Source organism: Diceros bicornis, chromosome X (genome assembly GCF_020826845.1).
Source record: "Diceros bicornis minor isolate mBicDic1 chromosome X, mDicBic1.mat.cur, whole genome shotgun sequence".
In the NCBI taxonomy this organism is placed as follows: Eukaryota; Metazoa; Chordata; class Mammalia; order Perissodactyla; family Rhinocerotidae; genus Diceros; species Diceros bicornis.
The window spans coordinates 102,226,400-102,251,248 of NC_080781.1; the positions used below are offsets into that span (position 1 = coordinate 102,226,400).

A 24,849-nucleotide genomic window follows, 5' to 3' on the forward strand; every position below is an offset into this window, starting at 1 on the left:
AGGGTTCTCCTCAGAGTTCCCATGGTGCACTTGACAAGAGGGTTCCCCAGTGTTCTGGCTGGATCCCAGAGTGCTTCATTTATATGCCCCTCAGTTGACATGGGACTTGCTAATATTGCTTCTAGAAAGCCTGCCTCTGTGGAAAGCATGCATCCAGACCGTGGAGCTAAGATTGGAAGGGATTTCTACCTGGCCCACCACCACAGCAATCTTGGGCATAGTACTCTTTTAATCTTTAATATCTCCAACTCCTGGAATTGCAGCCTAGCAGACTTCAGCTTCTGAAGGCCTCTTTTCCCCCTTGTTCTTGGCTCCTTGTCTCTGGATGCTCATATAGCAGCACCAGAATTGCTTGTTGTGTTGTGTCTGTTCATACAGTGCTGTTCTGTGTCTCTTTGAATCTGAGCCATTTTGTTTTTACTCATTTGGCTGTTCTGAGTGGTTCTTTCCTGAAGAGCTGTCTACCAGTACCTTCAATATCCAAGCCACAGAATTCTTTCTCTCGCTCCGGTTTGAGTAAAACCGATATATCCTTAGGGACAATTCTGTGCTTATTATCCTGCTACTAACTTTGAAAAAAATTAGGTGTCTCAATTACCTTTAGGGAACATACCCAGTTCCATAATATGAACCAACCTCCCTCACGGGTTCTTAATAAATAAGGCGCCCTTTGAAAACCTAAGGGAGAGGAAAGAGGGCTGTGTTGCAGTGTAGCCAGGTACTCCCCAGCTCCCCTCGCATCTCACTGGTGGCTTCTTTTTTTCTTTCTCCTTGCCCTTTTCCTCAGTTTTTTTTTTTTTCCTTCAAATTTCATTATAGAAAATTCTAAACATATATGTATTGTGCTTATTACTAATTATATATTTTAATCTGTGAATTGTCATTTTGTGTTCTCTGCTCAGTTTTCATATGGGGTGTTTTTTTCTTCTTGTTCATCTGTATGAGTTGTCCATATATAAAGAGTATTAATCCTTTATCACCTTTGCAGTAAATATTTTCCCCAGATTGCCTTTTAACTCATTGATAAGCTTTTGATGTATATTTTAAGTTTTTATTGGTTAAATTGCTTGGTTTTAGACCAACTTAGACCAATTGGATTTAGACTGCCTTTAGACCATGGTAATTACTTCCAGTGCTTTTATGCTTGAAACTGTTGAGAAGGGGAGAAATACCCCCTCTTCCCTCCTTGGTTCTTTTGGCTGGTGGAATAATTAAAATGACGTAAGACGAATTAACAGGAGAAAATCAAATTTAGTTATGTACACATGGGAAATCCACATTAACATGAGAGATTTCAAAAACAGTCAGGCAAAATGAGGTGTATATGCCATTCTAGACTAGGGAGAAGGGGGCAAGGGTCTGGGATTTCAAAGGGAAGAATGAATTCACAGGAAGAAGGAAAAGAGTAAATATTTGATAAACAAATGTTTGCCATGCCTTGCAGAGTCAATGGGACATGGAGAGGACTTTGATCAAAGAGGCCTTGCTAGGTTCCTCCCTGTCCACCACACCTAGTTCACACTATACTATAGTTATCTATGGTGATAGCTCCTTCCTGGAACAGGTCCTCTATCTAAATTCTTTTAGGTCATTAGGGGAGAAGATCCAAGTTTCTTCCTGAGTCCTTTGTTTCTTAAAAATAATCAGCTTAAAATAATCCTCAAGGTAAAAAGACACATTTTGGGGTGGCAAATTTCACTCTCCTACAAAGACTTTTCCCATTCTAAGATCAGATAAACAATATAGTTTTTAAATCATTTTATAAGTATTTAGCTGTCAGTTCATCTAAAATTCCTTTTGTGAATAGTATGAGGTAAGGTTATAACTTACATTTTTCCCCAAATTGTCCTTTATTTGAGCATCATTTGTTGAATAACTATTTCCCTATGATTATTGCTGTTACTGTTTTATCATACATAAATTCTTATGTACGCTAGGCTTTGTTTTGGGGGTTTGTTGTACTATTCCATTGATGTCTCTGTTGGGTTCTCCACCAGTTTCATGCTCTTGATTAGAAACAGCTAGCAGGTCAGATTTCTCTTTGCCATTGTCCCCAGCCTATTAATTTACCCACACCTTTTTCTTAGCTAGTCTGAACCATTTTTTCCTTCCAAATGATCTTGGAACTTTTTTGTCAGATTCTCCCCCAAATCCTATTAGTTTTGATTGGAATTACTTTAAACCTAAAATTTCATTAACGTCATTACAATATTGAGTCTCCCCATCCAGGAAAAGACACGGTATACTTCTTAATTTATTCAAATTTTCTTTTATGTTCTTTAGGGAGGTGTGTGTGTGTGTGTGTGTGTGTGTGTGTCCCACATATTTCTCATCGAAGTCATTCCTGGACAGTTTGTTGTTTATGATATCATTTATTTATTATATTATATTTTCAAACTAGTTATTATTGGTACATAGGAAAGATTTTGATTTTATATGTTTATTTTGTATTTGGTCACCATGCTTAACTCTCTAATACTTTTTCAGTTGCTTCACTTGGGTTATTTTGGAAATTAATGGTGTCACCTCCCATATGATAAACTTTATCTCATTTTAAAGAACAAAACTTTTTTTTTCCCCCTGTTTTGAGCCTGATTGTATTGGCTAGAACTTCCAGGACAATGTTAAATAATAGTGGTACTGGCAGGAATTCTTGCTTTGCTGCTGATTTTAATGGAAATATTTCTAGTGTTTCACTGTTAACTCTGATGTCGGTTGTTGGTTTCGATTAGATGTCCTTTATAATGTTAAGGAATTATTTTATTCTTAAATTACCAAGTCTTTTTCAAAAAATCAAGAACGATTACTGAATTTAGCTAATGCTTTTTGAGAGTCTACTGAGAAGTTCATTTGGGTTTTCTGTTTTGACCTCCCTGTTTCATATGTTATATTAGTAGATTTCCTCATAGCAACCTTTGTTGGATTTCTGAGGTCAGCTTTCCTTTTCCTCTGCACCCTTGTAAGAGATTCAGATTTGGCTTCCATACTGTGAATTTGATTGATTTTGCTCTTTGCCATCTCCAATGTGGAATTTAATTCTGCTGCTACAGTATGAATTTGTCTGTAATTCGTCCTCGCTTTGCTGAGCTCTCTTTTCATGCCACTTTGTTGTCTTTTCTTCTCAATATGTTTTATTTTAATGGTTTTCTATACCTGTTTCAGAGTCCATGTTTTCTTGCATTCTATTGAGGATGCAGTTTTGTAAAAATATTTCTTCTGGTTTAGACACCAAATTCAGACTTTTGTCCTTCTTCCAAGTCTTCAGAATGATGTACACTTCCCTTCTGCTGCCAGAGGTTTTCATGTCAACTGTGCTGTTTTTTGGGTATATTTTTGCATACTCAAAGGAGGATTTATTTATGATTTGTCGAAGAACAGCATATGTAGATAGCCTTTGACTACTCTCATGTTCTCTTTGGTATTGTTTAGAACCCCTTTTCAGCTCCACTCTTGGCAGTCAGGTTGAAGCACATAGCTTCTAGCCCGTTTCCCAGTGTCGAGCAGCTTCATCTAATGGGTTCTGCTGGACTCGTATGGATTCGCTTACCCCTACTACTAGGTTCTCTGATACTCTGAGCAAATAAAATATGTGAGCAACTACAACCTCCCACATGCATTGCTACCTGAGTTTTACTTGTGAAGACTCGCACTCCCAGGACACCATGTGCCAGCACCAATGCCATCACTTCTGCCTTTTTGATTTTTTGGGAGTAGGAGTCTCCAAATGGATGTAGACCAGTTTTGGGAGTTGCTGATTTCCTTTGCAAGCAGTAGCCCTGTAGTGGAGGCATGGTTGTCCAGTTTGCTGATTCCTAGATGAACTCTCGATTTCTAAGCCATGAGGTTGATAATGGCAGAAGAACTCAGTGTCTCCCTACCTTGTTTCAGGTTTCTGGGGGCTGCTGCATGAATTGGCCACAGATTTTTTTTTTCTCATTTCATCATTAGCCGTATTGTTTTTTTTGTGTGTGTGTGTGAGGAAGATCAGCCCTGAGCTAACATCCATGCTAATCCTCCTCTTTTTCTTTTTCTTTTTTTTTTTTGCTGAGGAAGACCGGCTCGGAGCTAACATCTATTGCCAATCGTCCTCCTTTTTTTTTTTCTCCCCAAAGTCCCAGTAGATAGTTGTATGTCATAGTTGCACATCCTTCTAGTTGCTGTATGTGGGACGTGGCCTCAGCATGCAGAGAAGCGGTGTGTCGGTGCGCGCCCGAGATCTGAACCCTGGCCACCAGTGGCGGAGCACGTGCACTTAACCACTAAGCCATGGAGCCAGCCCAGCCTTATTGTTAATAGAGATATTTCCCAGATTATGGTAATAGGATGACCATCAGTCTAAGTTTTCAGTGATTTTGGGAGTTTTATCTTTTTCTGTATCTTTGCAGGTATTTTAGTGTAAAGCTGGGAGAGGCTGTGTTAGTGGCTGTCAGCCAAGTGCTATTTTAAACTAGAAATCTAGTGTGTATTTTGGTTTAGAGCAGAGGTTGGCAACCTTTTTATGTAAAGGGCCAGATAGTAAACACTTTGGATGTTGTAGGCCATATGATCTCTGTTTTAACTGAACACAGCATAGACAATATTTAAATGAATGAGTTTGGCTGTGTTCCAATAAAACTTTATTTACAAAAGCAGGAGGACCAGATTAAAAAGTTCTAGAGCTGGATGACGGTGCAACAAAGTGAACGTACTTAATGCCACTGATCTATATACTTAAAAATGGTTAAGATGGTGAATTTTTTGTTATATATATTTTACCAAACCAAAAAAAAAAAAAACCCAAAACATAACAGGAGGATTATATTTTGCAGACCCTGAGTTTAGAGCAATTAAATCTAGCCCAGAAAGAAAGATGAGGGAGTGGGAGAGAAGGGAGGGAGGGAGGGAGGAGGAAATTACATGTGTACAACAGGACAGTGACCTTGTTAATAAATTCCAAGGCAGTGGGACAGATTTCTCAAGTGCTTAAAAGGAATACGTTAGTGGGGATGGGGTTCTGGAAAGCTTCAATTAATCCTGGTGACATCATCCCATGGTCTTTAGGGATAGAGATACACAGAGTTTATAGTCATACTTTCTGGCATAAGGATCAGAACAGGGATTTTTCTATTTCTCTGAAGCCTTGGGAAACCTCTGCAGCTGTCAGAAGTGTTCATATCACATGCAACTTAAAAGGCAGCCAGTCCTTCCTTCTTGGTTACTGGTGATGCTTCCTGTAGATGATGACTGGTGATGCTTCCTGTAGATGATCTGGTCTCTTCCCAAGGCTAGAAAATCCTATCTTTTTAGTTATTAACCACAACAGACTCACTATAAAAAAGAGCAGCCACTCGTCTGAGTCAGCTGTTTCTGCACCTCCTTGCCAAGATTCTCATGCCAGCAGGACTTATTTGTCAGCTGGAGACCTTGGCGCTTTGCGACTGGAAACAATGCTGCTCTCAGGACCCCAAGCTGCTTCTCTCTCAGTGGTATGAAGAGGATACTCCGACTTCCCAGCTCTAGCCTTGGCAGCCCTCAGCTTGACCAAGACCTGGAAAGAGCTTCAAGTCCAACCATGGTCTCCCACCTGCTTGGGGGAGCAGGTCTCTGATATGTTTAATGCTGTTCTTAGAGCAAAGTTAGTATATCAAGGTCCATTTATATTATCCCCCCCCGTCTGAAGCTGAAGCTAGAGGAAAGCTGAGATTCCTCTCTCACAGCTGATAGGTGGGGCTGGGGCTGAAGTCATGTGAACTGCAGGCCTATGTCTGGGAACAGCCTTGGACAGCGTGGGGTGGTTCGAAGTTTCCTGTCTCTGTTGGGTCTGTTATTCAGGCTGAAGGAGGTGTCATCACCATGTTGTAGCAAGTACTGCCTCCTCCTTCCCAGTATCCATGAATCCCACTGTGTGCAGTCACCTTGTTAGTTTTTAGCTTACTCTTTGGCATCCTGGCTGCTGTTTTTGGAAGAGGGTAAAATTCTTGGCTTCACAAGGGGCTGGGAGCCTCTTAGAGAAGCCAGTCTTTTGGGACTCTCCTCTCTCTGAGCTGGAGTATTTTGGAGGAATAAATGAAGGAGAAAGGAATGGCTGTTAAGATTTCCCTGGCTTTGGGTTGTGATCAGACAGTTTAGCTGCCTTGCGAACACCCACTGCTTAATGTGCATGGTTATCCAAGTGTGTGCTGCAAGGGTGGGGGACTCGTGGAGTGAGTCACTGAGTGGTGCAGTTTATATGGCAGAGAATTCTTCCCCCACCCTGCTCTGGTAAGAAAAGTGCATAGCAGAGAGCTGGCGCACATCCTCTGCCTCAGGAAGTGTACGATGCCCTCCCCCAGCACTGAAACCCTTAAATCTGCTCATTTTCATGTTACACATGGAGAGGAGTGGATCTATGCTGTAAGTGGGATTATTTGGTCATGAGTATCTGCTGACTCAGTCTGGAGAAGCTTTTGAAGGAGATAAGATAAAATTTCATCTGTGCTACAGAGAGCAGGGGGTGCATTGCTGGATAGAGAGAGGACCGTAGGCCACGTGTGAACCAAGGTAGGCGAGGGAAGCGTGGGGGTGGGTGAGGGGAATTAAGACAGCCTGACATGTGATCTTGGCATTGCAAGATTGATGCCCTGTTGGCCTTTGGGCTACATGATATTATAGAGTTCAGTAGCCCTGTGACCCTCTCTTTTTCTAGTTCCCATTTATTATACTCTCAAATTTGTAAACAGCAGGACTTTCCCCAGGGAGACGCGTATCTCTGGGACTGTCCTGAGTTCATGAGATGGGCTTAGGTTGAGCCTGTCATGTCTTAATGTCTCAGAATGGTTTTACGATCTCAGCACCCCCTTCTCAGTGCTCAACAGATCAGCTGCTCTGGAACCCCAAAATGAGCAGCCTTTTGGCACCTTCACCTTGGAAAGTGCTTGTTTGCTTAGATTTGGACTCATTGCTGAAAAGGGTGATTGGGAGGTTGCTTCTGTCCTGAGCAGCTTTATTAAGACAGTTCTTGGCAAACGAGAGAAAGCCCTACATATGAATGCTGCAGATTTAAAAGGGAAAGAGACCAGGAACCTAGAAAATTCATAGTAAGTAAGCAGCAATTCAAGGAGACCAATTCTCTTTCTTATGCAGAATGCTGCTCAGGTGTCTGCTTTCCTAGGAGCCATCTAACTGTCAGGTTGCTGTCTTGCACATTCTTCCTTAATGCTTAGAAGAGGGAAGAAGCTTTCAGGTTGTTCACAGGACTCCTCCCCTTCCATACACAGTGGAAGCTGCCTTCCTCCCCACGTGCACATATTCAGTTTTGTTCTCTCCTGGGAGCTTTGGCTTCTACAGTCTTGGTCCACATATTCTGAGTCAGTATTTTCATTTCCCCAAATCCTCTCCTGGAAGTCTCTCTGAAGGTTTCTGGAGGAGGGACTGCTGTCATTTTTTTTCTTCCTCTCGGGCTGCTCTGCTTTAAACATTTGTTTGAATGTATGTCATCTCCGGGTAAAAGGAACGCTGGAGATTCAGATAACTTTTCCCATCTGGGGAAGCATGGAAAGCAGTACTCAGCAGAGAAATGGGGACTGATCATTTTGGGCCTCTTGTTACTTTGTCAGCCCACCTAGTCCTTATGGAAGGCAAGTGAGGGATCTACTATGTTGTATATTGGGCAAAAGCAATTCCAGGGGGGAAAAAAAAGCAGTATAGCATAATAGATAAGGTTTGCCCAAGATATATACAGTGGGTAATGAAGAAGTAGAAATGTTTTACTCTCATTATAGAAGTAATCCATGATCACTGTAAGGAAAACATCAAACATTGCAGAAAGCAATTAAGAAGAAAATAAGAATAATTGATAATTCCTCTGTTATTGTTAGTATATGGTCATGTGTCACTTAACGATGGGGTTACATTGTAAGAAATGGGCCATTAGGCGATTTCTTCGTTGTGCGAACATCATAGCCTGTACTTACACAAACCTAGATGGTATAACCTACTATACACCTAGGCTGTATGGTACTAATCTTATGGGACCACCATCATATATGCCATCCGTTGTTGGCTGAAACGTCATTATGCGGCGCATCACTGTAATTCCCTCCCAGTCTTCTGTGTGTATATACCCATTTTTAACAACAAAATTGAGATTTTTCTATATGTGCTACTTTATAATATATTAAAAGTTAATATACCGTGATCATTTCCCCATGTCCTTAAGTATTCTTCTAAACATGATTTCTAATGACTGCATAGTATTTCATTATTTGGATAAACATAATATGATGTATTTAAACAGCGCCCTATTATTTGACAATCTTGTCTTGTCACTTTAATATTGTGTACTTACCTCACTGTTAGAATTAGGGTTCCAGGGAATGAAAATTGCTTTCATTCAGATAAGTAGAATTTCAGAATGAAAACTGCTTTCAGATAAGTAGCCCCTTTTATTAGTTGAGCACTTTCCAGAAGGGGGCTTTGACCAACTTCCTGAACTTCACAGGAAAAAAAGTTCTGGAGCCTCTGCAGTTGTGTGGCCCCATTTGGTCCAGAACAAGGAAGTGGGAAACCACCACTTGCAACCAGGGAATTATCTCCGTGCCCATAGGGAAAGCCAGCCAAGCTTTCCTGTTATACTTGTTTGTTTTTCTTTATTTGTTTTTTCTTTTTCCAGCTTTTATTCTGAAAATTTTCAAACATATAGAAAAGGGAACAGGGCAGTACACTGAACACTTGTATGAGTTCTACCTAGATTCAGCAGTTTTTGTCATGCTTTCTGATAAGTTAGTTAAAAAAAATTAAAAATTCCTAACTGCATTCTCTGCTATATGACAGGCTTGTGCTGTGGGGCCTCACACACACAGTGGGCAAAAAATGTACACTTTCAGACCAAGGGCTATGGAAACAGAAGGTCGATCAGAGTGGAAGGGCCCTGGGCTCTGGGATGGTGGGAATCGATTGTTTTTATAATGCAAATTACAGAATGTAAATCTCAATGTAGGAAAGAGAGTAGATCTGGATGTCCATCAATGTGATAATGTATAAATAACTTCTGATATATTTATACAATGGAATAATATACAACAGTGAAAAACAGATGCAGTAGAGTTACATGTATTAACATCGATAAGTAGAAGAAGCCATGTTGAGTGCAAAATGTAATTGTAGAAGGGTACATATATGTATATATATCATTTAATGAGATAAACATGAAACAACAATGTATATAGATTGTGGATACATACAAATGTAATAAATGTATAAAAACATAGACAGGAAGGAATCACACTACTTCAGGAGAAAGGTTCCCTTTGGTTTCGGAGTGGAAGAGCTGAAGGGTATTCAGGAAGGGTGCACAGGGCTTCAACTGAATCAGTACTGTTCAAATTTATTAAAGCAGGATGGTGGGCGCACAGGTTTTTATATTGTTTTTATACTTTTATGTATGTTTGCAAATTTTAATGTGAAAAAGCATTGTTTAAAAGGCTTAGAATCTTGGATCATTTATTTGGTAGGTGTAAAAACTGAGGCTGGGGGAGTTCAGCATTTTGCTTCTCATATATTTTTGAATTTTATTTAATTATCATACAGTAAAATGAACTTTTTTGGGTGTACAGTTGTAAGAGTTTTTTCCCCATATTTTTTATTATGGTAGAATATACTTAACATGAAATGTAACATCTTAACCATTTTTAAGTATACAATTCAGTAGTATTAAGTACATTCACATTGTTGTGCAACCATCACCACCACCCATCTCCACAACCATTTTCATCTAGCAAAAACTGAAACTCTGTACCCATTAAACACTAACTCCCATTCCCTCCTCCTCCCAGCCCCTGGTAACCATCATTCTACTTTCTGTCTCTATGATTTGACTACGTTAGGTAGGTACCTCATATAAGTGGAATCATATAGTATTTGTCTTTTTGTGACTGGCTTATTTCACTTAGCATAATGTCCTCAAGGTTCATCCATGTTGTAGCGTGTGTCAGAATTTCTTTTTTAAGGAAGAATAATATTCCATTTTATGTATATACCACATTGTTTATCCATTCATCTGTTGATGGGCACTTGGGTTGCTTCCACGTTTTAGCTATTGAGAATAGGCTGCTATGACCATGGGTGTACAAATATCGCTTAGAGACCCTGCTTTCAATGTTTTGGGGTATAGACCCAGAAGTGGAATTGCTGGATCATATGTTAATTCTATTTTTAATTTTTTGAAGGACTGCTCTAGAGTTTTACACAGCAACGGTATCATTTTACATTCCCACCAACAGTGTACAAGAGTTCCAATTTCTCCATATCTTTGCCAACATTTGTTATTTTCTGTTTTTTTCTTGATAGTAGTCATTCTAATGGTGTGAGGTGTATCTCCTTGTGATTTTGGTTTGCATTTCATTTTCTAATTTCCCTTGTGATTTCTTCTTTGAGCCACTGGTTGATTTTAAGAGTGTTATTTAATTTTCACAAATTTGTGAATTTTCCCATTTTACTTCTGCTATTGATTTTTAACTTCATCCTGTTGTTGTTAGAGAAGATATTTTGTGTGACATCTATCTTTTAAAATCTGTTGAGACTTAATTTTCGGCCTAATATATGATCTATCCTGAGAATGTGCCATGTATACTTGAGAAGAATGTGAATTCTGTTGTTGTTGGATAGAGTGTTCTGTATATGTCTATTAGGTCTAGACCTTCTTTTTTATGGCCGAATAATATTCCATTGTGTATATATTCAATTTTTTTGATAGGACCGTTTAGGTTTTCTATTTCATCTTGTATGAGTTTTGGTAATTTGTGGTTTTAGAGGAAATTCTTCATTTCATCTAAGTTGTCAAATTTATGTGCATAGAAATGTTCATAGTATCTCCTTATTATCCTTTTAATTCCTGGGGGTCTGTAGTGATATCCCTTCTTTCCTTCCTAATTTGCTAACTTTTGTCTTCTCTCTTTTTATCTATGTCGTTCTGCCTTGAGCTTGATCAATTGCATTGATTTTTTTCAAAGACAAGCTTTTGGTTTCATTGATTTTCTCTATTGTTTTTGTTTTTAATTTAATTGATTTATTATCTTTATTATTTCATTCCTTCTGCTTGGTTTGGGTTTATTTTGCTCTTCATTTTCTATATTCTTAAGGTGGAAGCTTAGATTACTGATTGGAGCCCATTCTTTTTTCTAATATAAGAATTTCATATTATAAGCATCTCTCACATTTTGATATGTTGTATTTTTATTTTTGTCCAGTTTGAAATATTTTATAATTTCCTTTGAGAATTCTTCTCTATGATTTGCCTTTCTAGCCACTCATAGAACTTATCTATTCCATCTCTTTTGGTTCTTGATTGTTATCAAGTGCTAAATTGAAATATAAGTCGTCTTGTGAAGGTTTTTAATACCTTCATTTGTTGTTATGAATAGTAATGTGATATTCATTCACGTTGCTTTATTAAAGATAATAATAGTTACCATGTATTGAGTGCTTACCTTGTCCTGGGCACTATGTTGATCACTTTATGTGGTCTTATCTCGTTAAATTCTCTCAACAACCCCTTCAGCTAGTTACTGTTATTAGCCCCATTTTACAATTGAGGACACTGACACATATATTTTAAGTGACTTGTCCAGAGGCACTCAGCCAGTAAGTGATATAAAGCTGGGATTTAAATGTAGGTTTGATTCCAAACTCCATGTTCTTAACCATTATATTACATTTTCTCTAGTTATTTAATTTCTTGCCTTCCCAGTAACATTGTTAGCTTCTTGAAGGCAGATACTGTGTCTTATTTGTACTGATCTCCTTTTCCCTATAACACCTGGAACAATGTTAGACACACAGTAATGGATTGATTAATGTTTGTGGAACTAAATTTAATGAAATTAACTGACCTGGAAGAGAATCAAACCCATGACACTTGCCATATTGCCCCAGGTTCTTACCAACTAAGATAACTTAGCACAGTATCTTATACAAAAGCAAGAAAGCTGACAAAATATTTGTGACAATGATAATGGCCAAGGCTTTGAGTCAGAAAGAAGGAGATTTATAGGTATGACTAACTGAACAGGAGTCCATCTCCAAGCTCTACTTTTTGGTTCTGGCCTTCAGCCTGTCCTATTGCTTTCTGTGGACCTCTTTCTCATACTTTGAATTTTGAAAACAATTTGACTGCCTCACATGATTTCCCTTTTTTGTTTCTTTTTCCCTTCCTCCCTTTTTAGTCTTGAAGCTTTAGGTGAGCTTGTCACCATTTATTTAGGAAACACGTATATGAGTCTTACTATATACCATGTACTTTTCTAAATACTTTATACATATTATTAGCTCCTTATAACAATCGTATGAGTTGGTACTATTATTGTTCCCATTGTACAGATGAGGGAACTCTCACAGGATTTTCTAGTGGCCCATTATCCGTTTCCCATACCCAATAGAAATCTGTGCGGCAGGCTGGAGGTGGGCATAAAGTGAAAGGGCTGGTACGGTGGCATAGTGGTTAAGTTCACACGCTCCGCCTTGGTGGGTTTGCAGTTTCGGATCCTGGGCACGGACCTATGCACTGCTCATCAAGCCATGCTGTGGTGGTGTCCCATATACAAAATAGAAGAAGATGGGCATAGATGTTAGCTTAGGGCCAATCTTCCTCAGCAAAAAGAGGAAGATTGGCAACAGATGTGAGCTCAGGGCCAATCTTACTCACCAAAAAAAAAAAAAAAGTGAAAACCAAAGCCTTTGCCTCTGATGTTGTCAGTTGCTTACCTGTTCAGCTATGCTCTGGGTCTGTAGAACGCAGTGCAGCTGTGTAATTGGGCAAGTCGCTTAATCACTTAGTGCTTTGGTTTTCTCAGCTATGAATTTGAAGGTGGTAGTCATTATAATAAAAACTGTGAAGATTAAATGGGATGATGCATTTGAATACTTAACCCAGTGATTGGCACATAGAAATGCTCAATACATGTTAGATATTTTTGTAATTATTGATATTCAAAACCTCTTTATATATTAAGGATAATTCACCCTTTGGCATGTATATATCTTGTGGAACTGAATTTTGAGAACCCAGAGCAAGGCTTGTCTTTAGAAATTTATTAGTAACAAGGCTTGTCTTTATCTAGGAATTTTTTAGTCATTTGAATCTTTTTTTTTTTTTTTTTTGCTGAGGAAGGTTGGCCCTGAGCTAACATCCGTGCCCATCTTCCTCCACTTTCTATGGCATGCTGCCACAGCATGGTTTGACAAGCAGTGCGTTGGTTTGCACCCGGGATCCGGACCTGTGATCCCCAGGCAGCCAAAGTGGAGCACACGCACTTAACCGCTTGTGCCACCGGGCCGGCCCCAGTCATTTGAATCTTGATGTTGGTTTTATCTTCCTTATTTTTGGCCTTCCATGGTCTGGTCCCTTGGGATCAGTCCTGTCATCCTCAAGATTTAACTGTTGGTGCCCAAGTATCTGATTGGCCTTGTGTAAATGCTAGCATTCTTTTAAGGCCAATGGCAAAGCATAGCACTAGAGTCCAGCTTTTCCTGGACTATCAATGTGATTTTTCCTCTCCTAGGGTGAGAGTTTATGCTGTGGCTGTCACATAGGAGGGCCCAGGGGCAGAGTTGGGCCAAACGCTACTTCACCCCAGGCCTGGAATGGCTGTTAATGACACCTGCTCTAGGCACTGAGGCTTGAGCCAGAGTTTTCCGCAGTCAGTTTCTCAGAGCACACAGTGCCCCCTTGAATGACCCTGTTGAAAAAGCCAGACCAAGGAGGCTGGAGTGACCTTGCATTGGTGTGCCTCCTCCCATTTATGGACCAAGCCAAGCCCTGTTAAACTGTAGGATTGTGATGGCCTGGTGTGGCCTAAGAGCATTCTCCCCTTTGTCATCCCCTGAAAGCATATTAAGCCTGGGGCAGGGGATGAAGGAGGTGGTAGAGAGGCTCCTGAACCCAAAAGGAAGGAAAAGAAGCATCCCTGACTCTCCAATTGAGGTCATATTTTCGAGGGAGGGATGCTTTGATATAAGGGAACAAGAGGGATATGAGTTTGGAGTCTGGATGCAGATAAACCTGGGTTTGCATCTTGGCTCTGTTCTCCTATGTGTGGCGTTGACCAGGTCACTTCGCTTCTCTGAACGTGGTTTCCTCATCAACAAGATGGGAAAAATAATTGTATCTATCTCATAAGATGCTGTAAAAATTAAGTGAGAGAGTTTATGTAAAGCAGTTAATTAGATACTTGACTAGAATATATTAAGTGCACATCATTGCCATCATCATGGCATTGGTAACAAGGAGCAGCAGTAAGAAACAGATTGGGGGAAATGAAAAACAGCCTTGGGGCTTCTGTGCTGTTCCCTTGGGTCTTCTTGTAGTGTCCCTTAGTCTTAGGCACACATCTCTGAGCTCCAAGAGAAGAGCTAAAGTTCTAGGAAGTCTTTAAGGTATGGACTGCTTTCCTATTCAGGGCATAGGGGAATTCCTGGTATTGCAGGGTTGCTGTGTGACTGTATGTGTAAGAGGGAGAGGGAGAGAGTGTAAGAGTGAGCAAGCTAGTGTCTTGAGGTCTACGAGGCCCATTGACTCAGCAGTGGTATTGACTCAGCAGTGGTTGTACATGACCCATCAAATCAGCTTTTCTTCAGGAGGAACAGACTGTCATTCTTTGCCTCTTCCTTAGTAGTTAAGGACCATTTGCCTTGAATGATGAAGGAAGCTGTTTAAGTCAATCCCCAGAGCCCTCACAAGCAGAGTTTGTTCCTGGCTTGGTTGTTCTTGACTTATCAAAGGTTTCTAGTGTGCGTTTTAACAAGTTTGGTATTGGGAAACAGTATCACCACCTGATGCTGGAGACCAGTGGTTTTCTTCTTTTTCTTTTTTTGGTTTTGCTTTTAAGACACAGAGCCCAATCTGTAAAATAGATCAAAGAACGCCTGGAAGGCTGCCACTTCTGCCTTCCCCACCTCCCGCAGCTGCCCTTGAAGGCATTTCTAAGAAAGTAGGGGAACAGTTTGCAAAACACTGCAGTTGGCTCCCTGGGTTTCTGCCCAGGTCCCTGTGTGGGGAAAAGGATTGGACATGGCTGTGTAAATAAGCAGCCATGCTGTAAGAAGTAGGTCTCTAATGTAATAACAGAGCGCTTGGCCATACAGTTCCCTTTTTCTAATGCCGCCTGAGCTGCAGCATTTAAGCGGTTGATTGGGCCTGAGTGTATATTTAGGGAGCGCAGAGCTCGTTATGTAATCAAGTGTTGTAACCAAAGTGTGTTTGGGAAGTGTTTGGGGGATTCTGAGGCAGTGGTGGTGCTCTTCAGAACATTTCAGTTGATGCAAAATACGCTGCTTTTAATTTATTATGCATGTGTGCCAACTCCAGTGCCATTTACACGGAGAGCCACTTGTTTACATGCTCTCCCATATGGCATGGCATAACCTGACACATTTCTGTCTGCCTTTGCAGCAGAGGCTGTGTGTGACCTGGACTTTATCTTGTTTCCTCTCCAGGCTGCAGATGCACATGTTGAATGGAGCTCTTCTGGCCCTGCTGTTTCCTGTGGTAAATACCCGGCTGGTAAGTAGCCTCTTCTAGGAAGGTACCAGCAACATACAAAATTGTATTTGCTCACTCTTTCATTATCTAGTCCTTGTCCTTGTCCTTGGCTCGTGTGCCCATGTGAGTTTGTAAAATATCTGTATATTTCATGTTGAGGTTTTATGCAGTCCTGTTTGGATACAGTGGAGCGTGATGGGGGTGCGAGTATTTTGTGGAACTCTGGGGCTGCAATAAAGGTTTAGGTCAGAACCAGGACAGACCAGAAAAGCCTACAGAAGCTCTTGGAGATGTGGGCCCCACCCGTTAGACAGAGGCTTCCAGATGTTCTAAGGGGCTCTAATGTGGATTCAACCACATTGGCCCAGAATGATCTGCCCAAAGCCTGTCTGCTTTGCTAAGGGCCCCCTTGGGCAAGAATCAGATTCCTTCCCCATTCACCCAAACCCACGGGGCAGTCTGCGTGCGTGCCACATGCACCCCGAGGCTAGCAGGTAGAATCCCACTGTGGCTGGAGACTGGGTGATAACCCAGCATAGAGAGAAGCAGGAGCCACGGGGCTGGGGTGGCAGGGCCCTGTCCTCAGACTCCCACATGTGGGACTGTGGAGGGATTAGCAGGCCACGTTAGAAAGCTCAGGGAAAGAAATCATCTGTAATATCCTTCCTACTGCTTTCTATTTTCATGACTTAAATTTGCCTCACGTGTTAAGATCATAGTTTAAATCTCAAAATGATAATCCTTCCTCTTTGAATAGCATTTTATAGTTTACAAGGTCTTTTCACATAACAGTTGTGCGAGGTAGATAGGGCGAGTATTATGGCCTCTTGCTACAGAGGAAGAAACTGATGTTCAGGGAGTCACACAAATTCTATGGCAGAGTTAGGAGCGGTGCCCAAGCCTCCAGATCCTATAACCACAGCTACACTTCGCTGTCTCTGAGGATTTAGTCACTCCCTCCCCACAAATATTCCTATATACCTTTATGATTGTTATACTTTTCTAGGTGCATATTATACATCAATAGAAATTAAAAGAAAAAGCATTCATCTAAAGCAGTGATTTGGAACCCTCAGTATGCTCCAGGCTCCCCTAGGGATACTTAAATTGATGAAAAACAAACAAACAAAAAGCACAGATGCCCTGGCCCCACCCTTGGAATGTGTGAGTTCTTGATCTGTGATGAGGTCTGGGCATAGTGTTTTGAAAAGTCCCTTCTAACGTAGAGCTGCAGTGGAGAACCACTGATTTTGTGCACTGGTTCTGAAACTTCATGTCCATTGCAATCACCTGAAGCAATGGCTAAAAAATGAGGCTTGCCAGACCCCATCCCCAGAAGGTCTGACTGAGAGGGTCTGCGATGACGCCAGGGAATGAACATTTGTCACAAGCCCCCAAGCGATGCCGATTGCAGGGGTCCTCAGACCACTCTTGGAGAATCAGTGTCCTAGGCGCTTATAATTCAAAGTTACTCCAAGGGTGTAACTCAAAGTGTGGTCCGAGGACCAGCATCATGTGGGTGCTGCTTGTTAGAAATGTGGCATTTCAGGCTCTGCCTCAGACCTACTGCATCAGACGCTGCATTTTAACAGGATCCCCAGGTGGTTTATAATGCCTAGTCCCTTTCTTCCAAAGAGCCCAAAGCACCTTATAGATAGACCATTCTGGCTCTTGAAGATGGGAATGCCACGGTTGGGAGGGCAGGCAGTGTTGTCTCTGGCCTAATAGGCTGGGCACATTAAGTTCCGTGTTCCCCTGTGAGCTGGGATCAGCAGGCACAGGCTGCTGACATAGGTACCTATGCTCTCCCTTCTACATCCCCTGCTATACATGACTTGCCTGACTTCACCAGGTGAACTGTAGAATCAGAACTCCTGGCTTGGTCTCAGAGCTATAGAGGATAATACCAAAGAATAGTGCAAATCAAAAAAATTAAAAACATATTCCTTACTGGCTCAGGAATGTGAAGCAGAGCTAGAGCAGAAGTTATTTCCTGCCTGTGGAGGTAACCTGCTAAGGCAGAGAAGTGGATCCAATGTTGTCTTATCCCATCTGTCTAGTCACTCTGTTACTGTTTTCTCAGGAGATTGAGACATCAGGCAGATGGAGAGCTGATTTCTCCATTTTTATCTCCAATAAACATAGGAGGCAAGGCACTGTTATCATTCCCAAGATCAAGGTGTCGGCAGGGTTGAGTTCCCCTGAAGCCTCTCTCTTTGGCTTGCAGATGGCTGCAATGCTATCAGATTCCAGGAAGGGGTGGCAGGCCAGAAAACTTCCCCGTGGGCTTATAGAGTTAATGATCCTGAATTTGAGTGCTTCTAGCCCACAGCACTGGACAAACAGTCTCTGCTATCAGTTGAGGTGGATATGGTTCCTCTAAATGGGTTGCCTTCATCTCTTCCTAGTGAGACCGTTCCCCCAAGGAAAGCCAAGTAATCTTCTCCTTGGAGAACCACTGAGCATAAACAGACATTATGATTCTCATTATGCAAGCTTGAAAATAAAGATCCATTCACATACCTGAAGTCAGTTAGAAAGCCAGTGGTGAAGTGTTCATTCAATCAATATTGTGTTACACCAAGGGTATATATATCTTTACATCTTCACTAGGCCTGCTGGTGTTTCCTTAGCCCCTTTAACGTCAACAGCAGCAGCAGTAGCAGCTGGCACTTCTTAAGTGCTTACTATGTGCCTGGTACTGTTCTAAGTTCTTTACCTGGACTAATTTATTTAATCCTGACAATAAACTTAGGAGGCAGGGTACTGTTATTATCCCCAAGGTCAAGGTGCTGGCAGGGTTGGTTTCCTCGGAGGTCTCTCCTTGGCTTGCAGATGGCTGCCCTCTTGCTGCCTCTTCACATGGTCTTTGTGCCCACACATCCCTGGCGTCTCTTTGTGTGTCCAAATTTCCTCTTCTTCTGAGGACACCAGTCAGATTGGATTAGAGCCCACCCTAAAGGTCTCATTTTAACTTCATTACCTCTTTAAAGGCCCTATCTCCAAATATAGTCACATTCTGAGATACTAGGGGTTAGGACTTCAACATATGAATTTGGAGGGGGACACACAATTCAGCTCATAACAGCTATACTACTCTATACAGAAAACAATGTTTCTCTCTCTCTCTCGCTCCCCCCTTGTTTCTCTTTTTCCTTTCTTCTTCCTTCCTTCCTTCGTTTTTTCCTTCCTCTCTCCCTCCCTCCCTCCCTTCCTTCTTTCCTTCGTTCCTTTCTTCCTTCCTTCCTTCCTTTCTTCCTCTCTTGAGGCAGATTTGCTATTTTATTTATTATATTAACACCTAATAATTTTCAAATAAATGTCAAGCTGTAGCCAACCAGCTTATCAAGAATGTTCAAGTAACTTTTCCTTAACATTGAAACTTCTTTGATGAGCTCTGCCTTAACTAGCAATTCCAGTCACTCTGGTGAAGAATCTTTGTGCTCTTTTTCTAAAAGGAAGCTGTGGCCCCATTTGCATGTGTCTTGGCAGTTGGTTTTGGTCTGGTTGTTTTACATGGTTGGGACCCCTCCTGGGGGTTCTGGCCTTCAAGACTTTTTGCTTTGCAACCCCTTAGTTGATCTCAGATTGACTTAAAATAAGACACAGGAAGATAGGCAACTCTTTCTTAAGCCTGATGATCCAATTAGGCAGGAAGCCAGCTTTTGACTTCCCTTTTGCCCTTCCTTCTTAGTCCTTTATCTTTTTAATTTTCTCCCCCCCTTTTTTGCTCATTAGCAATAATAAGGAAGCTAGGCAAATACGATGAACTAATTAGTGTGTATGCGAGTAATACAGACATACGCACACACGCATGTATAAAGACAGAGAGACAGGGAGTTGGAGGAAGTTGCTACAGTCAACTAAAGGATTTGAGGTCGTCAGTGAATTTCCATGTGCTATACTCTGTCCTGTGACTCACTGGCACCAAGATTCGAAGACCAGCTGGAGAATGCACAGGTCCCAGTTCCTCCTGGTTCTCCAGCTTAGAAGCTGACACCTTAGAAGAAGGAATGTATATTCCAATGGTCTGTATTACAAGTAAGTGCTCTTTGCAGCCAGGATTCTGGAGAAAGTTTCTTTCTGGCTTCAGATGAAGTGTCTTAAGGGTGATTTCTCTTTTGCTTCTTGGAAGGAAGGAGAGGAAGTGCATCATGGAACTACTATTAGATTAGCAGGTTGCTGAAAGCTTGTCTGGTCTAATCTTAGCTTCTAGAGGGGGAATTTAGGAGAATAAAGGACTTGCTTAAGAAGTCAGGGTGGGTGACCCTAGAACCCAGGTTTCCTGACTCAGATTTCAGAGCTTGTTTCCTGTTGTATGGCTGAAATTCAGGGTGAGTTTGAATACTAGTGAGTCAAGGTGTTGGGGATGCTTCTTAGCTTCCCTCCATCTAAAAGAGTTGGGTCATAGACTTCTTTGAGAAGCTGAGGATGACTATAGAGCCTCTTCCCAGAAAAATGCACAAACGCAATTTTGCATACAATTTCAGGAGGGACTCAGACTGCTACCTCCCACCCCTCCTCCCACAAGCCCATCCTTGGACCCCATGTTAAGATCCCCCCCACCCAAGCTGTCAGTAGTCTATGGCTTGAAAAGTAGATGTACTGCCTCATTTGCCAGCTCCTTGTTATAGCCAATGACTTTTTGACCTGAGGGTGATGCCTGGTTCTTTATCTATGCCTGTGAATTTGCAAAGAATATCATCCATTCCAGGCTAAACCACCTTCTGGAAAGTGAAAGCCAAAAGGTGGGAGCTAAGTAGGGAGCCCATAGAACCTGGTTACATATTAGCTTTTCAGTTACAGCTCTTATCTTGCAAAGCTGGTGATCTGGCCCCTCAGAATGAGGCACTGGGCCCAAGCTGCATCCCCAGCCCTGTGTCTTTTGCCCTCTAATGCCCCTGAGAGTTTCCTCTGAATGTGGAGTGTTCTGAGCAAGGGAGGTTGGATATGGAAAAGAAACTTAAGACGCTATCAGCCCCCTTCCTAGACTGAAGACTCTAGCCTGGCCTATATTTATGTTTGCAGCCATCTGTCTTCTACTAGAATAATAAGAATGATAATGATTCTTTTTATCAAGCTCCTTTCTTCTACAAGGCCCAGAGCCTGGAGTATATTATTATCTCATAATCAAAATTGCCCATTCTTGTGTATCCATGTTGATCTATCACTTTAGTTCCTTTTTTCCTCCTTGACCACCCCTCTCCTTTTGCCCAGTTCTTTTTCTCTGTTAGCTGGTTCTTTTGAATGTTCCTAACTCTCAGACTTGGTCGAAGAGGTTAGTAATGATTTTTTCATTACTGGGGCGGCTACCCATCATCCACAGTCATTATCTCAATGTTCTAGGGATGCAACTTTGCCGCTGGCACACCTTGTACCCCTGTGTGCTGCTTGGAAAACTTTGCTGTCACCAATGCAAATAGGCTTGAGAATCTCACTCTTTGCTAATTGGCACATTGAGATGTGCTAATTGACCTAGAAAAGTTATTTCTGTGACTGACAAATTGAGTTATTTAAAAAAGTTATAGTTTGGATTTGGGACCTGAACTAGGGACAGAATGTCCCTTTGCTTTCCTTAGAGTACTTAAAATATAAAAAGTTGGTTTCAAAAGAGGCCTTAGCTTTCTGAAGAATTGATTTGGGCAAAATTGTGCCTCGACTTACAAAGGCCAGTGTGTTTCTGTTCAGATGAATGCAAAGTGTGTGAGGATGTGGAGGGTGTTGAGAAGAGTCTGGGGTTCCTGGTCCAAACCAAATTATAGGGACTATGATAGAATGTGTCTAATTACTACCTTTATTTTAAGATCGACCTTTGGGAGTCTTACATCCTCCATGAATCCAGCCCAGTCACACCAGTCAATCCACAGATTTTTATTGAGCGCTTTTCTGTGTCAAGTATTGTGCTGTATGCTGCAGGGGGTGCAGAAGCAGCCGGAGTACTTTCCTGGCCCTCAAGAAACTTGAAGTTTAGTTAGAAAAATAAGGGATAAATGCCTGAGAAGTTACGGCAGTATTAGAGTCAAAATTGTGAAAAAGGAAAATCACAAGGCAATTCAGCAATAATTGCTAAATTGTGATTGTTCTGAGTTCTAAGAGACGGGAAGAGGATTAATATTAGCGTTTATCGAGCACCTACTATGTGCCAGGTAATTTACATACATTATCATTTAATTCTCACAAGAACCCTATTTTACATATGAGGAAATTGAGGTTCAGAGAGGTTAAATGACTTGCTCAGAGTTACACAATTTGTAAGTGCTAAAGCTAAACCAGTGCACTTGGCACTCGAACACCCTCCCTCCTAGAAAGATCATTAAGTGCTCCAGAAAGGCTTCACAGAGAAATAAAGCTTGAACTTAGCCTTGAAGGACGATTAGAATATGCATGCAGATTGCAGAGGAAGGAGGCAGTTCAACTAAGAGAATGCCCGGGCCAGAGTCCTGGAGGTAGGAAACAGTCAACTCATCATTGAGATTGTGAAGAGCAGGATGGAGAGTCATGAATTCCAGTTGTGTATATAGACACTGCTGCTTATGTACAAATCACCAGAAGACATCCTGTGACACTGCTTCTGTCACGTCTTTTAGTCCTTATAGTGTTTAGATTTTATGTGTATTTCTCATCTTTTCTGCCTCTACTGATAAGAATTCCTTACGAGTGGATGGGACTTTGCAGCCGGAAAAGCTTTGACAAGTAGCTCCTCCTAGTATAGCTGTTATGAGTATGGACTCGGAGATCAGATTCTCCAGCTTCATATCCTGCATGTATCACTCCTGTGTGTGTGTGTGAGAGAGAGAGAGAGAGACAAAGAAAGGGAGAGAGGGAGGGAGAGGGAGAGAACTTGATTAAGTTACTTCTGTGGGCCTTAGTTCTCTTATCTATAAAACGGAGGTGATAATAGTGCTAAAGCTGTTCTGAGGATTAAATTAGTTAATATGTCTAAAGCATGTAGCACAGCACCTGGCAGATAGGAAGCCCTCAGTCAGCGTTAGCTGTTAGTTATTAGTCTTTGATCCTCACAAAAACCTGTGAGGTGGGTAATGGTTAGCATCTCCATTTTACAGATACTGAGCCTTAGAAAGTTAAGTAACTTGCACAGGGACACACAGGCATTGACAGAACTGGCATGAGAACTTTGATCTTTCTGATACCAAAGCTCATGGTCGTCCTTCCTCCTCTTTGCTAATTTTTTAAATAAAAATAGTACATACTCATTAAAAAACCATTCAATCAGAGGAGTATAAAGACAAAGCAAATCATCTTCCCCCACCAACTTTCAATCCTGTTCCTCTAGGGGTCAGTTGGGTTAAAGGTTTGTGTATCTTTCCACATTTTTTTGCTCATAAATGCAGATAAGGATTTTATTTTTTCTAGGTGTTGGTTTGTTTGGGTTTAGGTTTCCTACGCTATTGACATTACACTGTAAACATTGCTTCAGTGTGTTTTCCTTGAACCTAACAGTAGATAATCAGTAACCTCTTCAGTTATGGATGTAACGCATTCTTTCTAATAGCTGCTTAGCACTCCATAGTTTGGCTTGAGTGTCCTCAGGTTCCCAGCACTGTATCTTAACTGTTCTCTGTGGGCAAGGATGGTGTCCTTTATGGCATCTGTCCCCTGCAGGGCCTCATATCTAGCACATGGTAGTTATCCACAGATAGAATAAATGAATTAGTCCAACCAGCCTGAACCTCTGTATTGCTCAGAGCAATTCCAGGGATCCCTCTCACATATATCCTGAGATCATGGGTGTGAAGACAGAGGATGATAGATGATATTTTTCCTGGGTGAATTATTTTTTTAAACCACTTGAAATAATGATATTTTCCTGATTACAATAAAAGACATATTTACTGGTGAAAATTTCTGAAATACAAAAAAGTATAAATAAAAAATAAAAAATCACCACCAATGCAAAGGTGGTTATTTTTCAACAAATTAAAAACAACAGGTGCCAGCCCCGTGGCTTAGCAGTTAAGTGCCTGCGCTCTGCTACTGGTAGCCCGGGGTCGGACCCCGAGCGCGCACTGACGCACCGCTTCTCGGGCCATGCTGAGGCGGCATCCCACATACAGCAACTAGAAGGATGTGCAACTATGACATACAACTATCTACTGGGGCCTTGGGGAGGAAAAAAAAGGAGGAGGATTGGCAATAGATGTTAGCTCAGGGCCGATCTTCCTCAGCAAAAAGAGGAGGATTGGCATGGATGTTAGCTCACGACTGATCTTCCTCACAAAAAATGAAAACAAAAACTAATCATGTTAAAAAAAAAAAGAAAACACAACAACAACGGAAAGCATGAGACTTTTGTGCCTTTGTTTTTACAAATGTATAAATGTTTTCTTTACAAAAGTAGCATATGTTCATAGTGGGAAAAAATTGAAAATACAGAAAAACACCAGAGTAAAGCAAATCACTGAGCAGTAACAACCGTTAACATTGTTTGCAGCGTATTCTCAGTCTTTTTGCCTCTGCATAGATGTTAAGAGTTAGTACAGTGTAGTGGTCAAAAGTGCCAACCCTGGGGCCCACCTCTCCATGGTGTTGTGGCTGCCACCTCTGCCTTTACCCATGTGACCTTGGGTAAGTGACCTAACTTCTGTGACCCCGTTTTCTTATCTGTAAAATGGTGCTCAAATGAATACAGATAATGTTGGGTAAGCACTTAGCCCAGTGCCTGGCACATAGTAAGTGCTTATTAAGTGTCACATGCTGTTGTGACCTAATATTATCTTAGAAATTGAAGGGGGTTCCTGTTGGCATGTGCTTTTTGTTAGTCTGCAGAGCTTTGGCTCCAGCTCCCTGAGCTGCTGGGTGACAGTGAAGTGAAGGGGGCTTTGTTTCTGAGTTAGCCTTGCAGGGTGAGATTAAAATTCCTTGGCAGGCTTTGCTTTCCACATTGACTAACCTTGCCTTTGTTTTTTCCATTTGTTTTCGAGACAGCATGTTTGATTAGGGAACTGGCCAGCCCTCACTCCTCCCTCTTGACAGGTGAATTAGGCTCACTCTTGGTTTTTCTTCATATTTGAATAAAATATCCAGACTTTTGGGTTTGTCAGTGAGGCCCAAGCCCCTCAGCCCATGGGGGGAATGGCAGCAGTCAGGCACAGTGCCAGGAAGTAGCCTTTTTGCCTCCAGAACTTTCTAGTTTTTTGCCTTGGTTCTGTTTTCCTAAAATGAGCTTAGAAGCAACAGCCTCCAGCACTTGTAACCAATGCTTATCCGCCAACTTTGAGCCACCACCCCAAGCAGTGTTTCTTTATGCAATTAAAGCCTTATCTAACCGGCTATTTCACTCGCTCCAGTTTGTAGTCCAGTGGTTCTCAACCGTGGCTGCACATTAGAATCATCAG

General features: G+C 41.5%; 1 protein-coding gene across 5 annotated transcripts in view; it reads left to right on the forward strand.

Moving 5' to 3' along the window:
- TMEM164 (transmembrane protein 164) overlaps positions 1-24,849 on the forward strand; it is a 170,951-nt gene that overhangs the window by 70,346 nt on the left and 75,756 nt on the right. For 4 of the 5 annotated variants that reach the window (XM_058536505.1, XM_058536503.1, XM_058536502.1 and 1 more), the window contains one exon: positions 15,448-15,514. The exons of the other annotated variant lie outside the window; for it this stretch is intronic. In XM_058536505.1, the coding sequence (XP_058392488.1) occupies positions 15,455-15,514 (60 nt within the window). In that variant the 5' untranslated portion in view covers positions 15,448-15,454. The remainder of the gene's footprint in view (positions 1-15,447; positions 15,515-24,849) is intronic. 5 annotated transcript variants of the gene reach the window in all.